An 18,762-nucleotide genomic window follows, 5' to 3' on the forward strand; every position below is an offset into this window, starting at 1 on the left:
ACGGTATGTTCTAGAGAGACATACACTCCTGTATATTGTACATGATAGAGACAACATGATAACGGTATGTTCTAGAGAGACTTACACTCCTGTATATTGTACATGATAGAGACAACATGATCACAGTATGTTCTAGAGAGACAAACACTTCTGTATATTGTACATGATAGAGACAACATGATCACGGTACGGTCTAGAGCGACTTACACTCCTGTATATTGTACATGATAGAGACAACATGATCACGGTATGGTCTAGAGAGACAAACACTCCTGTATATTGTACATGATAGAGACAACATGATCATGGTATGGTCTAGAGAGACAAACACTCCTGTATATTGTACATGATAGAGACAACATGATCACGGTATGGTGTAGAGAGACTTACACTCCTGTATATTGTACATGATAGAGACAACATGATCATGGTATGGTCTAGAGAGACTTACACTCCTGTATATTGTACATGATAGAGACAACATGATCACAGTATGTTCTAGAGAGACATACACTCCTGTATATTGTACATGATAGAGACAACATGATCACAGTATGTTCTAGAGAGACTTGCACTCCTGTATATTGTACATGATAGAGACAACATGATCACAGTATGTTCTAGAGAGACTTACACTCCTGTATATTGTACATGATAGACAACATGATCATGGTACGGTCTAGAGAGACTTACACTCCTGTATATTGTACATGATAGAGACAACATGATCACGGTATGTTCTAGAGAGACATACACTCCTGTATATTGTACATGATAGAGACAACATGATCACGGTATGGTCTAGAGAGACTTACACTCCTGTATATTGTACATGATAGAGACAACATGATCACGGTATGGTCTAGAGAGACGTACGCTCCTGTGTATTATACATAATAAACAACACGACAATGCTACATTCTAGACAGACGTACACTTCTCTAATTACTGTAAGGTCAGGATCTATGGAATGAAACAGGTGTTTCTGATAGTTCATGGATCGCTTTACTCATTTAAGTCTTCCTGTTTGTTGGAGTCTGTAGCTTCTCTTTATCAGGTTCACAGAACAACCAGTTTGTCTCATCTCCAGTGTTGAACGAATGTGCCTGTTCTCCCCTCTTTACAAAAAGAATAATAATTTCCTGGTGTTATGTAGCAGACATAGGGCCTATCTATCAAGCTCTGAATGGAGCTTGATGGCCCGTGTCTTCAGACTCACCAGAAACAGCAGTTATGAAGCAGCGGTCTAAAGACTGCTGCTCCATAACCCTGTCCACCTGCTCTGAGAAGGCGGACAGAGATTGCCGCAATTCAACCCGATCGAATACGATCGGGTTGATTGACACCTCCCTGCTGGTGGCCGATTGGCCGTGAGTCAGCAGGGGGCGGCGTTGCACCAGCAGCTCTTGTGAGCTGCTGGTGCAATGCTGAATACGGAGAGCATATTGCTCTCCGCATTCAGCAAGGTCTTGCGGACCTGATCCGCACTGTCGGATCAGGTCCGCAAGACCTTTCATAAATAGAGGCCATTGAAGCTATTGATCCGCTTCCTATTTGTTCACCTCCCATCTGACAGCTACTTTAGATCACGTGGTTTTAGAGGAGGATGAGGAAGATGTGAAGCCTGTAATCCTTCATCACATTCCCGACACATCGCGGTCTGATACCGAATCGTCACCTGGTACTGTGCATTTCCTTTAACTCTTCTTGTTAATTAAGAAGATTTGTCTCTCATTCATTTATTTATTTATTATTATTTAATAGCTTTCTGGTGTATTGTTTATGAGAAGATAGAGACACATTTTAGTGCTCCACTCCGAAGACTGTTAACTGGGGACATTTATTATTAAAGTGATATTTAGTTGAAATGCACAAAGAGTAGGGTTTGTTACAGACATAGTTACATATAGTGATTACAGATTATATACAGACAAAGAGCAGGGTTTGTTACAGACAGTTACATATAGTGACTACAGATTATATACAGACAAAGAGCAGGGTTTGTTACAGACATAGTTACATATAGTGACTACAGATTATATACAGACAAAGAGCAGGATTTGTTACAGACATAGTTACATATAGTGACTACAGATTATATACAGACAAAGAGCAGGATTTGTTACAGACATAGTTACATATAGTGACTACAGATTATATACAGACAAAGAGCAGGATTTGTTACAGACATAGTTACATATAGTGACTACAGATTATATACAGACAAAGAGCAGGGTTTGTTACAGACAGTTACATATAGTGACTACAGATTATATACAGACAAAGAGCAGGATTTGGTACAGACATAGTTATATATAGTGACTACAGATTATATACAGACAAAGAGTAGGATTTGTTACAGACATAGTTACATATAGTGACTACAGATTATATACAGACAAAGAGCAGGATTTGTTACAGACATAGTTACATATAGTGACTACAGATTATATACAGACAAACAGCAGGATTTGTTACAGACATAGTTACATATAGTGACTACAGATTATATACAGACAAAGAGCAGGATTTGTTACAGACATAGTTACATATAGTGACTACAGATTATATACAGACAAAGAGCAGGATTTGTTACAGACATAGTTACATATAGTGACTACAGATTATATACAGACAAAGAGCAGGATTTGTTACAGACATAGTTACATATAGTGACTACAGATTATATACAGACAAAGAGCAGGATTTGTTACAGACATAGTTACATATAGTGACTACAGATTATATACAGACAAAGAGCAGGATTTGTTACAGACATAGTTACATATAGTGACTACAGATTATATACAGATAAAGAACAGGATTTGGTACAGACACAGTTACATATAGTGACTACAGATTATATACAGACAAAGAGCAGGATTTGTTACAGATAAAGTTACATATAGTGACTACAGATTATATACAGACAAAGAGCAGGATTTGTTACAGACATAGTTACATATAGTGACTACAGATTATATACAGATGAAGAGCAGGATTTGTTACAGACATAGTTACATATAGTGACTACAGATTATATACAGATGAAGAGCAGGATTTGTTACAGACAGTTACATATAGTGACTACAGATTATATACAGACAAAGAGCAGGGTTTGTTACAGACATAGTTACATATAGTGACTACAGATTAGATACAGACAAACAGCAGGATTTGTTACAGACATAGTTACATATAGTGACTACAGATTATATACAGACAAAGAGCAGGATTTGTTACAGACATAGTTACATATAGTGACTACAGATTATATACAGATGAAGAGCAGGATTTGTTACAGACAGTTACATATAGTGACTACAGATTATATACAGATGAAGAGCAGGATTTGTTACAGACATAGTTACATATAGTGACTACAGATTATATACAGACAAAGAGCAGGATTTGTTACAGACATAGTTACATATAGTGACTACAGATTATATACAGATGAATAGCAGGATTTGTTACAGACATAGTTACATATAGTGACTACAGATTATATACAGACAAAGAGCAGGATTTGTTACAGACATAGTTACATATAGTGACTACAGATTATATACAGACAAAGAGCAGGATTTGTTACAGACATAGTTACATATAGTGACTACAGATTATATACAGACAAACAGCAGGATTTGTTAAAGACATAGTTACATATAGTGACTACAGATTATATACAGATGAAGAGCAGGATTTGTTACAGACATAGTTACATATAGTGACTACAGATTATATACAGACAAAGAGCAGGGTTTGTTACAGACATAGTTACATATAGTGACTACAGATTATATACAGACAAAGAGCAGGATTTGTTACAGACATAGTTACATATAGTGACTACAGATTATATACAGACAAACAGCAGGATTTGTTACAGACATAGTTACATATAGTGACTACAGATTATATACAGACAAAGAGCAGGATTTGTTACAGACATAGTTACATATAGTGACTACAGATTATATACAGACGAAGAGCAGGATTTGTTACAGACAGTTACATATAGTGACTACAGATTATATACAGATGAAGAGCAGGATTTGTTACAGACATAGTTACATATAGTGACTACAGATTATATACAGACAAAGAGCAGGATTTGTTACAGACATAGCTACATATAGTGACTACAGATTATATACAGACAAAGAGCAGGATTTGTTACAGACATAGTTACATATAGTGACTACAGATTATATACAGATGAATAGCAGGATTTGTTACAGACATAGTTACATATAGTGACTACAGATTATATACAGACAAAGAGCAGGATTTGTTACAGACAGTTACATATAGTGACTACAGATTATATACAGACAAAGAGCAGGATTTGTTACAGACATAGTTACATATAGTGACTACAGATTATATACAGACAAAGAGCAGGATTCGTTACAGACATAGTTACATATAGTGACTACAGATTATATACAGACAAACAGCAGGATTTGTTACAGACATAGTTACATATAGTGACTACAGATTATATACAGACAAAGAGCAGGATTTGTTACAGACACAGTTACATATAGTGACTACAGATTATATACAGATGAAGAGCAGGATTTGTTACAGACATAGTTACATATAGTGACTACAGATTATATACAGACAAACAGCAGGATTTGTTACAGACATAGTTACATATAGTGACTACAGATTATATACAGACAAACAGCAGGATTTGTTACAGACATAGTTACATATAGTGACTACAGATTATATACAGACAAAGAGCAGGATTTGTTACAGACATAGTTACATATAGTGACTACAGATTATATACAGACAAAGAGCAGGATTTGTTACAGACATAGTTACATATAGTGACTACAGATTATATTAGGGTTGCACCGATACCATTTTTTTCAAATACTCACCGATACCAATTACCGATACTTTTTTATGTCATGTCATTTTTTATGTCATGATAGTTTACCTAACACATTACAGAGTAATGATTTAAGATCACTTCTTTATAATTATGAACTGTAACTCAAAAGACATTTTGAAATAATAAAACAGTTTTATGTGCTTGTTGTCACAAAGTTTACAGAACATGTTTATAAATAAAAATATTACAATAACATGTTAATAATAACAACAATAAATAACAGCTGCAGCAGCTAGGGCTGGAAAGCTACAATTTAAAGGGGGGATTACTGGATGCCATTGGGTTGTAGGGTGCCTATATAACTCATCAATCTAACATTTGTACTTAATACAAAGTAATAAAATTTAATTCTGAAAATAATATTGGGGAAGGAGTATCCCAGTAATCTCCTTTGAGAAAAATGGGGCATTTGCATTCTACTGACTCAGAAAATAGGGCTGGTCTTCATATTTTTCCAGGGCACCTTTTTATTCCCAGTCCAGCCCTGGCTAAGGTTGTTCCTCAGAGTACAGTATGTTTTGAGCATAATTGTTACAAACAGAGAATGCAGCAGCATAGGTATTTTACCAATTTTATTTTGGCACAGACAAAGTCCACAACGTTTCGGGTGTTACCCCTTAATCATGTGAATACATAATGGCACTAGAATCTGTCCTTATATACCTATACACAGGTGTAATCAAACAGTAATTAACAACTTGTTAGTAAATTTGCAACTTCTCAATACTGTTACACCCTCTAGTGGTTATTTTATGTCATTACAACATTAAATTTACACATTTTCATAATCCTTCAACAAATGGTATAAAGAGAACAAAGTGCACAAAAAATCACTTAAAAACAGATTAAAAATCATGGAAAGCAGATATTATCACGAATCACATCAGACTTAAAGGAGTACAATCCATTTAACAAAATCTAGCAGAGTTAATTAATAAAAAAGTGTCCAATCTAGGTCTCTATTCATCCCTTTTGGCAGCAAAGTCCCCAACTTAAAGATCCAAAAAGCCTCTCTTTTCTTTAATAGTTTTTCCCTATTACCTCCTCTCCTAGGTCTATGCACTTGTTCTATGATTTGAAACCTAAGTTGAGAAATGTTATGTTTAGCCTTAATAAAATGATGGGCAACTGGGGCCTCTAAATCCCCCCTCCTGATACTAGATTTGTGTTCATTCATTCTTTCACGGGCTTTACGTGTCGTCTCACCCACATAATTGTGCAAGAGGAGAACTAGTAGTATAACAGTCAATCTAGCAATTAGAATATTTTTTCAAAAGTTAGTGGAAAGTTCTTATTAAGGAACAGAAGCATCTCTGCGTGTTCAGCTATAAGTCTGCTTCTGCTAACAGCAAGGACGTTTGACGCTAAGCTGAACAGTCTTTCACTTTTCACACTACTGCATGGGTTAGAAAGATATTTGTGGGCCATTAAATCTCAGTTTATTAACTGCCCAGTACTTCAGGGGTTTGTCTGAATGACTGCTCTGATGTACAATAATACAAATAACAGCTATTTGTATTGGCAGAACGATTTTTAGTTAAGTCTCCACTCCAGCTTAAAATGAAATGGGAACATGCAGTTTGAAAAATGCCACAAGATGGCGTATGGGTAGGAATTGGAGGTATCGGTTTAAGTATCGGTGCATTTGCACGAGTACAAGTACTCATGCAAATACTTGGTATTGGCACCGACACCGATACTAGTATCGGTATCGGTGCAACCCTAGATTATATACAGACAAAGAGCAGGATTTGTTACAGACATAGTTACATATAGTGACTACAGATTATATACAGACAAAGAGCAGGATTTGTTACAGACATAGTTACATATAGTGACTACAGATTATATACAGACAAAGAGCAGGGTTTGTTACAGACATAGTTACATATAGTGACTACAGATTATATACAGATGAAGAGCAGGATTTGGTACAGACACAGTTACATATAGTGACTACAGATTATATACAGATGAAGAGTAGGGTTTGTTACAGACATAGTTACATATAGTGACTACAGATTATATACAGACAAAGAGCAGGGTTTGTTACAGACAGTTACATATAGTGACTACAGATTATATACAGACAAAGAGCAGGATTTGTTACAGACATAGTTACATATAGTGACTACAGATTATATACAGACAAAGAGCAGGGTTTGTTACAGACAGTTACATATAGTGACTACAGATTATATACAGACAAAGAGCAGGATTTGTTACAGACATAGTTACATATAGTGACTACAGATTATATACAGACAAAGAGCAGGATTTGTTACAGACATAGTTACATATAGTGACTACAGATTATATACAGACAAAGAGCAGGATTTGTTACAGACAGTTACATATAGTGACTACAGATTATATACAGACAAAGAGCAGGATTTGTTACAGACATAGTTACATATAGTGACTACAGATTATATACAGACAAAGAGCAGGATTTGTTACAGACATAGTTACATATAGTGACTACAGATTATATACAGACAAAGAGCAGGATTTGTTACAGACATAGTTACATATAGTGACTACAGATTATATACAGACAAAGAGCAGGATTTGTTACAGACATAATTACATATAGTGACTACAGATTATATACAGATGAAGAGTAGGATTTGTTACAGACAGTTACATATAGTGACTACAGATTATATACAGACAAAGAGCAGGGTTTGTTACAGACAGTTACATATAGTGACTACAGATTATATACAGACAAAGAGCAGGATTTGTTACAGACATAGTTACATATAGTGACTACAGATTATATACAGACAAAGAGCAGGATTTGTTACAGACATAGTTACATATAGTGACTACAGATTATATACAGACAAAGAGCAGGATTTGTTACAGACATAGTTACATATAGTGACTACAGATTATATACAGACAAACAGCAGGATTTGTTACAGACATAGTTACATATAGTGACTACAGATTATATACAGACAAAGAGCAGGATTTGTTACAGACATAGTTACATATAGTGACTACAGATTATATACAGACAAACAGCAGGATTTGTTACAGACATAGTTACATATAGTGACTACAGATTATATACAGACAAAGAGCAGGATTTGTTACAGACATAGTTACATATAGTGACTACAGATTATATACAGACAAAGAGCAGGATTTGTTACAGACATAGTTACATATAGTGACTACAGATTATATACAGACAAAGAGCAGGGTTTGTTACAGACAGTTACATATAGTGACTACAGATTATATACAGACAAAGAGCAGGATTTGTTACAGACATAGTTACATATAGTGACTACAGATTATATACAGACAAAGAGCAGGATTTGTTACAGACAGTTACATATAGTGACTACAGATTATATACAGATGAAGAGTAGGGTTTGTTACAGACATAGTTACATATAGTGACTACAAATTATATACAGACAAAGAGCAGGGTTTGTTACAGACATAGTTACATATAATGACTACAGATTATATACAGATGAAGAGCAGGATTTGTTACAGACATAGTTACATATAGTGACTACAGATTATATACAGACAAAGAGCAGGATTTGTTAGACAGTTATATATAGTGACTACAGATTATATACAGACAAAGAGCAGGATTTTTTACAGACATAGTTACATATAGTGACTACAGATTATATACAGACAAAGAGCAGGATTTTTTACAGACATAGTTACATATAGTGACTACAGATTATATACAGACAAAGAGCAGGATTTTTTACAGACATAGTTACATATAGTGACTACAGATTATATACAGACAAAGAGCAGGATTTTTTACAGACATAATTACATATAGTGACTACAGATTATATACAGATGAAGAGCAGGATTTGTTACAGACATAGTTACATATAGTGACTACAGATTATATACAGACAAACAGCAGGGTTTGTTACAGACATAGTTACATATAGTGACTACAGATTATATACAGACAAAGAGCAGGGTTTGTTACAGACATAGTTACATATAGTGACTACAGATTATATACAGATGAAGAGTAGGGTTTGTTATAGACATAGTTACATATAGTGACTACAGATTATATACAAAGAGCAGGGTTTGTTACAGACATAGTTACATATAGTGACTACAGATTATATACAGACAAAGAGCAGAATTTGTTACAGACAGTTACATATAGTGACTACAGATTATATACAGATGAAGAGCAGGATTTGTTACAGACAGTTACATATAGTGACTACAGATTATATACAGATGAAGAGCAGGATTTGTTACAGACATAGTTACATATAGTGACTACAGATTATATACAGACAAAGAGCAGGATTTGTTACAGACATAGTTACATATAGTGACTACAGATTATATACAAACAAAGAGCAGGATTTGTTACAGACATGGTTTATATATAGTGACTACAGATTATATACAGACAAAGAGCAGGATTTGTTACAGACATAGTTACATATAGTGACTACAGATTATATACAGACAAAGAGCAGGATTTTTTACAGACATAATTACATATAGTGACTACAGATTATATACAGATGAAGAGTAGGATTTGTTATAGACATAGTTACATATAGTGACTACAGATTATATACAGATGAACAGCAGGGTTTGTTACAGACATAGTTACATATAGTGACTACAGATTATATACAGATGAAGAGCAGGATTTGTTACATAGTTGCATTTAGTGACTACAGATTATATACAGATGAATAGCAGGATTTGTTACAGACATAGTTACATATAGTGACTACAGATTATATACAGACAAAGAGCAGGATTTGTTACAGACATAGTTACATATAGTGACTACAGATTATATACAGACAAAGAGCAGGATTTTTTTACAGACATAGTTACATATAGTGGACTACAGATTATATACAGAAGAAGAGCAGGATTTGTTACAGACATAGTTACATATAGTGACTACAGATTATATACAGACAAAGAGCAGGGTTTGTTACAGACATAGTTACATATAGTGACTACAGATTAGATACAGATGAAGAGCAGGATTTGTTACATAGTTGCATTTAGTGACTACAGATTATATACAGATGAATAGCAGGATTTGTTACAGACATAGTTACATATAGTGACTACAGATTATATACAGACAAAGAGCAGGATTTGTTACAGACATAGTTACATATAGTGACTACAGATTATATACAGACAAAAGAGCAGGATTTTTTTACAGACATAGTTACATATAGTGACTACAGATTATATACAGACAAAGAGCAGGATTTTTTACAGACATAATTACATATAGTGACTACAGATTATATACAGATGAAGAGTAGGATTTGTTATAGACATAGTTACATATAGTGACTACAGATTATATACAGATGAAGAGCAGGATTTGTTACAGACAGTTACATATAGTGACTACAGATTATATACAGACAAAGAGCAGGATTTGTTACAGACATAGTTACATATAGTGACTACAGATTATATACAGACAAAGAGCAGGATTTGTTACAGACAGTTACATATAGTGACTACAGATTATATACAGATGAAGAGTAGGGTTTGTTACAGACATAGTTACATATAGTGACTACAGATTATATACAGACAAAGAGCAGGGTTTGTTACAGACATAGTTACATATAATGACTACAGATTATATACAGATGAAGAGCAGGATTTGTTACAGACATAGTTACATATAGTGACTACAGATTATATACAGACAAAGAGCAGGATTTGTTAGACAGTTACATATAGTGACTACAGATTATATACAGACAAAGAGCAGGATTTTTTACAGACATAGTTACATATAGTGACTACAGATTATATACAGACAAAGAGCAGGATTTTTTACAGACATAGTTACATATAGTGACTACAGATTATATACAGACAAAGAGCAGGATTTTTTACAGACATAGTTACATATAGTGACTACAGATTATATACAGACAAAGAGCAGGATTTTTTACAGACATAATTACATATAGTGACTACAGATTATATACAGATGAAGAGCAGGATTTGTTACAGACATAGTTACATATAGTGACTACAGATTATATACAGACAAACAGCAGGGTTTGTTACAGACATAGTTACATATAGTGACTACAGATTATATACAGACAAAGAGCAGGGTTTGTTACAGACATAGTTACATATAGTGACTACAGATTATATACAGATGAAGAGTAGGGTTTGTTATAGACATAGTTACATATAGTGACTACAGATTATATACAAAGAGCAGGGTTTGTTACAGACATAGTTACATATAGTGACTACAGATTATATACAGACAAAGAGCAGAATTTGTTACAGACAGTTACATATAGTGACTACAGATTATATACAGATGAAGAGCAGGATTTGTTACAGACAGTTACATATAGTGACTACAGATTATATACAGATGAAGAGCAGGATTTGTTACAGACATAGTTACATATAATGACTACAGATTATATACAGACAAAGAGCAGGATTTGTTACAGACATAGTTACATATAGTGACTACAGATTATATACAAACAAAGAGCAGGATTTGTTACAGACATGGTTTATATATAGTGACTACAGATTATATACAGACAAAGAGCAGGATTTGTTACAGACATAGTTACATATAGTGACTACAGATTATATACAGACAAAGAGCAGGATTTTTTACAGACATAATTACATATAGTGACTACAGATTATATACAGATGAAGAGTAGGATTTGTTACAGACATAGTTACATATAGTGACTACAGATTATATACAGATGAACAGCAGGGTTTGTTACAGACATAGTTACATATAGTGACTACAGATTAGATACAGATGAAGAGCAGGATTTGTTACATAGTTGCATTTAGTGACTACAGATTATATACAGATGAATAGCAGGATTTGTTACAGACATAGTTACATATAGTGACTACAGATTATATACAGACAAAGAGCAGGATTTGTTACAGACATAGTTACATATAGTGACTACAGATTATATACAGACAAAGAGCAGGATTTTTTACAGACATAGTTACATATAGTGACTACAGATTATATACAGAAGAAGAGCAGGATTTGTTACAGACATAGTTACATATAGTGACTACAGATTATATACAGACAAAGAGCAGGGTTTGTTACAGACATAGTTACATATAGTGACTACAGATTAGATACAGATGAAGAGCAGGATTTGTTACATAGTTGCATTTAGTGACTACAGATTATATACAGATGAATAGCAGGATTTGTTACAGACATAGTTACATATAGTGACTACAGATTATATACAGACAAAGAGCAGGATTTGTTACAGACATAGTTACATATAGTGACTACAGATTATATACAGACAAAGAGCAGGATTTTTTTACAGACATAGTTACATATAGTGACTACAGATTATATACAGACAAAGAGCAGGATTTTTTACAGACATAATTACATATAGTGACTACAGATTATATACAGATGAAGAGTAGGATTTGTTATAGACATAGTTACATATAGTGACTACAGATTATATACAGATGAACAGCAGGGTTTGTTACAGACATAGTTACATATAGTGACTTCAGATTATATACAGACAAAGAGCAGGGTTTGTTACAGACATAGTTACATATAGTGACTACAGATTAGATACAGATGAAGAGCAGGATTTGTTACATAGTTGCATTTAGTGACTACAGATTATATACAGATGAATAGCAGGATTTGTTACAGACATAGTTACATATAGTGACTACAGATTATATACAAACAAAGAGCAGGATTTGTTACAGACATAGTTACATATAGTGACTACAGATTATATACAGACAAAGAGCAGGATTTTTTACAGACATAATTACATATAGTGACTACAGATTATATACAGATGAAGAGTAGGATTTGTTACAGACATAGTTACATATAGTGACTACAGATTATATACAGATGAACAGCAGGGTTTGTTACAGACATAGTTACATATAGTGACTACAGATTATATACAGACAAAGAGCAGGGTTTGTTACAGACATAGTTACATATAGTGACTACAGATTATATACAGATACAGATGAAGAGCAGGATTTGTTACATAGTTACATATAGTGACTACAGATTATATACAGATGAATAGCAGGATTTGTTAGAGACATAGTTACATATAGTGACTACAGATTATATACAGACAAAGAGGAGGATTTATTACAGACATAGTTACATATAGTGACTACAGATTATATACAGACAAAGAGCAAGGTTTGTTACAGACATAGTTACTACAGATTATATACAGACAAAGAGCAGGATTTGTTACAGACATAGTTACAAATAGTGACTACAGATTATATACAGACAAAGAGCAGGATTTGTTACAGACAGTTACATATAGTGACTACAGATTATATACAGACAAAGAGCAGGATTTGTTACAGACATAGTTACATATAGTGACTACAGATTATATACAGATAAAGAGCAGGATTTGGTACAGACACAGTTACATATAGTGACTACAGATTATATACAGATGAAGAGCAGGATTTGTTACAGACATAGTTACATATAGTGACTACAGATTATATACAGACAAAGAGCAGGATTTGTTACAGACAGTTACATATAGTGACTACAGATTATATACAGACAAAGAGCAGGATTTTTTACAGACATAGTTACATATAGTGACTACAGATTATATACAGACAAAGAGCAGGATTTTTTACAGACATAGTTACATATAGTGACTACAGATTATATACAGACAAAGAGCCGGATTTTTTACAGACATAGTTACATATAGTGACTACAGATTATATACAGACAAAGAGCAGGATTTTTTACAGACATAATTACATATAGTGACTACAGATTATATACAGATGAAGAGCAGGATTTGTTACAGACATAGTTACATATAGTGACTACAGATTATATACAGACAAACAGCAGGGTTTGTTACAGACATAGTTACATATAGTGACTACAGATTATATACAGACAAAGAGCAGGGTTTGTTACAGACATAGTTACATATAGTGACTACAGATTATATACAGATGAAGAGTAGGGTTTGTTATAGACATAGTTACATATAGTGACTACAGATTATATACAAAGAGCAGGGTTTGTTACAGACATAGTTACATATAGTGACTACAGATTATATACAGACAAAGAGCAGAATTTGTTACAGACAGTTACATATAGTGACTACAGATTATATACAGATGAAGAGCAGGATTTGTTACAGACAGTTACATATAGTGACTACAGATTATATACAGATGAAGAGCAGGATTTGTTACAGACATAGTTACATATAATGACTACAGATTATATACAGACAAAGAGCAGGATTTGTTACAGACATAGTTACATATAGTGACTACAGATTATATACAAACAAAGAGCAGGATTTGTTACAGACATGGTTTATATACAATGACTACAGATTATATACAGACAAAGAGCAGGATTTGTTACAGACATAGTTACATATAGTGACTACAGATTATATACAGACAAAGAGCAGGATTTTTTACAGACATAATTACATATAGTGACTACAGATTATATACAGATGAAGAGTAGGATTTGTTACAGACATAGTTACATATAGTGACTACAGATTATATACAGATGAACAGCAGGGTTTGTTACAGACATAGTTACATATAGTGACTACAGATTAGATACAGATGAAGAGCAGGATTTGTTACATAGTTGCATTTAGTGACTACAGATTATATACAGATGAATAGCAGGATTTGTTACTGACATAGTTACATATAGTGACTACAGATTATATACAGACAAAGAGCAGGATTTGTTACAGATATAGTTACATATAGTGACTACAGATTATATACAGACAAAGAGCAGGATTTTTTACAGACATAGTTACATATAGTGACTACAGATTATATACAGACAAAGAGCAGGATTTGTTACAGACATAGTTACATATAGTGACTACAGATTATATACAGACAAAGAGCAGGGTTTGTTACAGACATAGTTACATATAGTGACTACAGATTAGATACAGATGAAGAGCAGGATTTGTTACATAGTTGCATTTAGTGACTACAGATTATATACAGATGAATAGCAGGATTTGTTACAGACATAGTTACATATAGTGACTACAGATTATATACAGACAAAGAGCAGGATTTGTTACAGACATAGTTACATATAGTGACTACAGATTATATACAGACAAAGAGCAGGATTTTTTTACAGACATAGTTACATATAGTGACTACAGATTATATACAGACAAAGAGCAGGATTTTTTACAGACATAATTACATATAGTGACTACAGATTATGTACAGATGAAGAGAAGGATTTGTTATAGACATAGTTACATATAGTGACTACAGATTATATACAGATGAACAGCAGGGTTTGTTACAGACATAGTTACATATAGTGACTTCAGATTATATACAGACAAAGAGCAGGGTTTGTTACAGACATAGTTACATATAGTGACTACAGATTAGATACAGATGAAGAGCAGGATTTGTTACATAGTTGCATTTAGTGACTACAGATTATATACAGATGAATAGCAGGATTTGTTACAGACATAGTTACATATAGTGACTACAGATTATATACAAACAAAGAGCAGGATTTGTTACAGACATAGTTACATATAGTGACTACAGATTATATACAGACAAAGAGCAGGATTTTTTACAGACATAATTACATATAGTGACTACAGATTATATACAGATGAAGAGTAGGATTTGTTACAGACATAGTTACATATAGTGACTACAGATTATATACAGATGAACAGCAGGGTTTGTTACAGACATAGTTACATATAGTGACTACAGATTATATACAGACAAAGAGCAGGGTTTGTTACAGACATATTTACATATAGTGACTACAGATTATATACAGACAAAGAGCAGGATTTGTTACAGACATAGTTACATATAGTGACTACAGATTAGATACAGATGAAGAGCAGGATTTGTTACATAGTTACATATAGTGACTACAGATTATATACAGATGAATAGCAGGATTTGTTAGAGACATAGTTACATATAGTGACTACAGATTATATACAGACAAAGAGGAGGATTTATTACAGACATAGTTACATATCGTGACTACAGATTATATACAGACAAAGAGCAAGGTTTGTTACAGACATAGTTACTACAGATTATATACAGACAAAGAGCAGGATTTGTTACAGACATAGTTACATATAGTGACTACAGATTATATACAGACAAAGAGCAGGATTTGTTACAGACAGTTACATATAGTGACTACAGATTATATACAGACAAAGAGCAGGATTTGTTACAGACATAGTTACATATAGTGACTACAGATTATATACAGATAAAGAGCAGGATTTGGTACAGACATAGTTACATATAGTGACTACAGATTATATACAGATGAAGAGCAGGATTTGTTACAGACATAGTTACATATAGTGACTACAGATTATATACAGACAAAGAGCAGGATTTGTTACAGACAGTTACATATAGTGACTACAGATTATATACAGACAAAGAGCAGGATTTTTTACAGACATAGTTACATATAGTGACTACAGATTATATACAGACAAAGAGCAGGATTTTTTACAGACATAGTTACATATAGTGACTACAGATTATATACAGACAAAGAGCAGGATTTTTTACAGACATAGTTACATATAGTGACTACAGATTATATACAGACAAAGAGCAGGATTTTTTACAGACATAATTACATATAGTGACTACAGATTATATACAGATGAAGAGCAGGATTTGTTACAGACATAGTTACATATAGTGACTACAGATTATATACAGACAAAGAGCAGGGTTTGTTACAGACATAGTTACATATAGTGACTACAGATTATATACAGACAAAGAGCAGGGTTTGTTACAGACATAGTTACATATAGTGACTACAGATTATATACAGATGAAGAGTAGGGTTTGTTATAGACATAGTTACATATAGTGACTACAGATTATATACAAAGAGCAGGGTTTGTTACAGACATAGTTACATATAGTGACTACAGATTATATACAGACAAAGAGCAGAATTTGTTACAGACAGTTACATATAGTGACTACAGATTATATACAGATGAAGAGCAGGATTTGTTACAGACAGTTACATATAGTGACTACAGATTATATACAGACAAAGAGCAGGATTTGTTACAGACATAGTTAAATATAGTGACTACAGATTATATACAAACAAAGAGCAGGATTTGTTACAGACATGGTTTATATATAGTGACTACAGATTTATATACAGACAAAGAGCAGGATTTGTTACAGACATAGTTACATATAGTGACTACAGATTATATACAGACAAAGAGCAGGATTTTTTACAGACATAATTACATATAGTGACTACAGATTATATACAGATGAAGAGTAGGATTTGTTACAGACATAGTTACATATAGTGACTACAGATTATATACAGATGAACAGCAGGGTTTGTTACAGACATAGTTACATATAGTGACTACAGATTAGATACAGATGAAGAGCAGGATTTGTTACATAGTTGCATTTAGTGACTACAGATTATATACAGATGAATAGCAGGATTTGTTACAGACATAGTTACATATAGTGACTACAGATTATATACAGACAAAGAGCAGGATTTGTTACAGACATAGTTACATATAGTGACTACAGATTATATACAGACAAAGAGCAGGATTTTTTACAGACATAGTTACATATAGTGACTACAGATTATATACAGACAAAGAGCAGGATTTGTTACAGACATAGTTACATATAGTGACTACAGATTATATACAGACAAAGAGCAGGATTTGTTACAGACATAGTTACATATAGTGACTACAGATTATATACAGATGAAGAGTAGGGTTTGTTACAGACATAGTTACATATAGTGACTACAGATTATATACAGATGAATAGCAGGGTTTGTTACAGACATAGTTACATATAGTGACTACAGATTATATACAGACAAAGAGCAGGGTTTGTTACAGACATAGTTACATATAGTGACTACAGATTAGATACAGATGAAGAGCAGGATTTGTTACATAGTTGCATTTAGTGACTACAGATTATATACAGATGAATAGCAGGATTTGTTACAGACATAGTTACATATAGTGACTACAGATTATATACAGACAAAGAGCAGGATTTGTTACAGACATAGTTACATATAGTGACTACAGATTATATACAGACAAAGAGCAGGATTTTTTACAGACATAATTACATATAGTGACTACAGATTATATACAGATGAAGAGTAGGATTTGTTATAGACATAGTTACATATAGTGACTACAGATTATATACAGATGAACAGCAGGGTTTGTTACAGACATAGTTACATATAGTGACTTCAGATTATATACAGACAAAGAGCAGGGTTTGTTACAGACATAGTTACATATAGTGACTACAGATTATATACAGACAAAGAGCAGGATTTGTTACAGACATAGTTACATATAGTGACTACAGATTATATACAGACAAAGAGCAGGATTTGTTACAGACATAGTTACATATAGTGACTACAGATTATATACAGACAAAGAGCAGGATTTGTTACAGACATAGTTACATATAGTGACTACAGATTATATACAGACAAACAGCAGGATTTGTTACAGACATAGTTACATATAGTGACTACAGATTATATACAGACAAAGAGCAGGATTTTTTACAGACATAGTTACATATAGTGACTACAGATTATATACAGACAAAGAGCAGGATTTTTTACAGACATAATTACATATAGTGACTACAGATTATATACAGATGAAGAGCAGGAT

General features: G+C 33.3%; 1 protein-coding gene across 3 annotated transcripts in view; it reads left to right on the forward strand.

The window, feature by feature from the left end:
- Positions 1 to 18,762, forward strand: part of LOC128655848 (uncharacterized) — a 140,210-nt gene that overhangs the window by 113,671 nt on the left and 7,777 nt on the right. For 2 of the 3 annotated variants that reach the window (XM_053709413.1, XM_053709414.1), the window contains exon 5: positions 1,577 to 1,681. The exons of the other annotated variant lie outside the window; for it this stretch is intronic. In XM_053709413.1, coding sequence (XP_053565388.1) covers positions 1,577 to 1,681 — 105 coding nt within the window. The remainder of the gene's footprint in view (positions 1 to 1,576; positions 1,682 to 18,762) is intronic. 3 annotated transcript variants of the gene reach the window in all.

The sequence above is a fragment of the Bombina bombina genome, chromosome 4 (assembly GCF_027579735.1).
Source record: "Bombina bombina isolate aBomBom1 chromosome 4, aBomBom1.pri, whole genome shotgun sequence".
In the NCBI taxonomy this organism is placed as follows: Eukaryota; Metazoa; Chordata; class Amphibia; order Anura; family Bombinatoridae; genus Bombina; species Bombina bombina.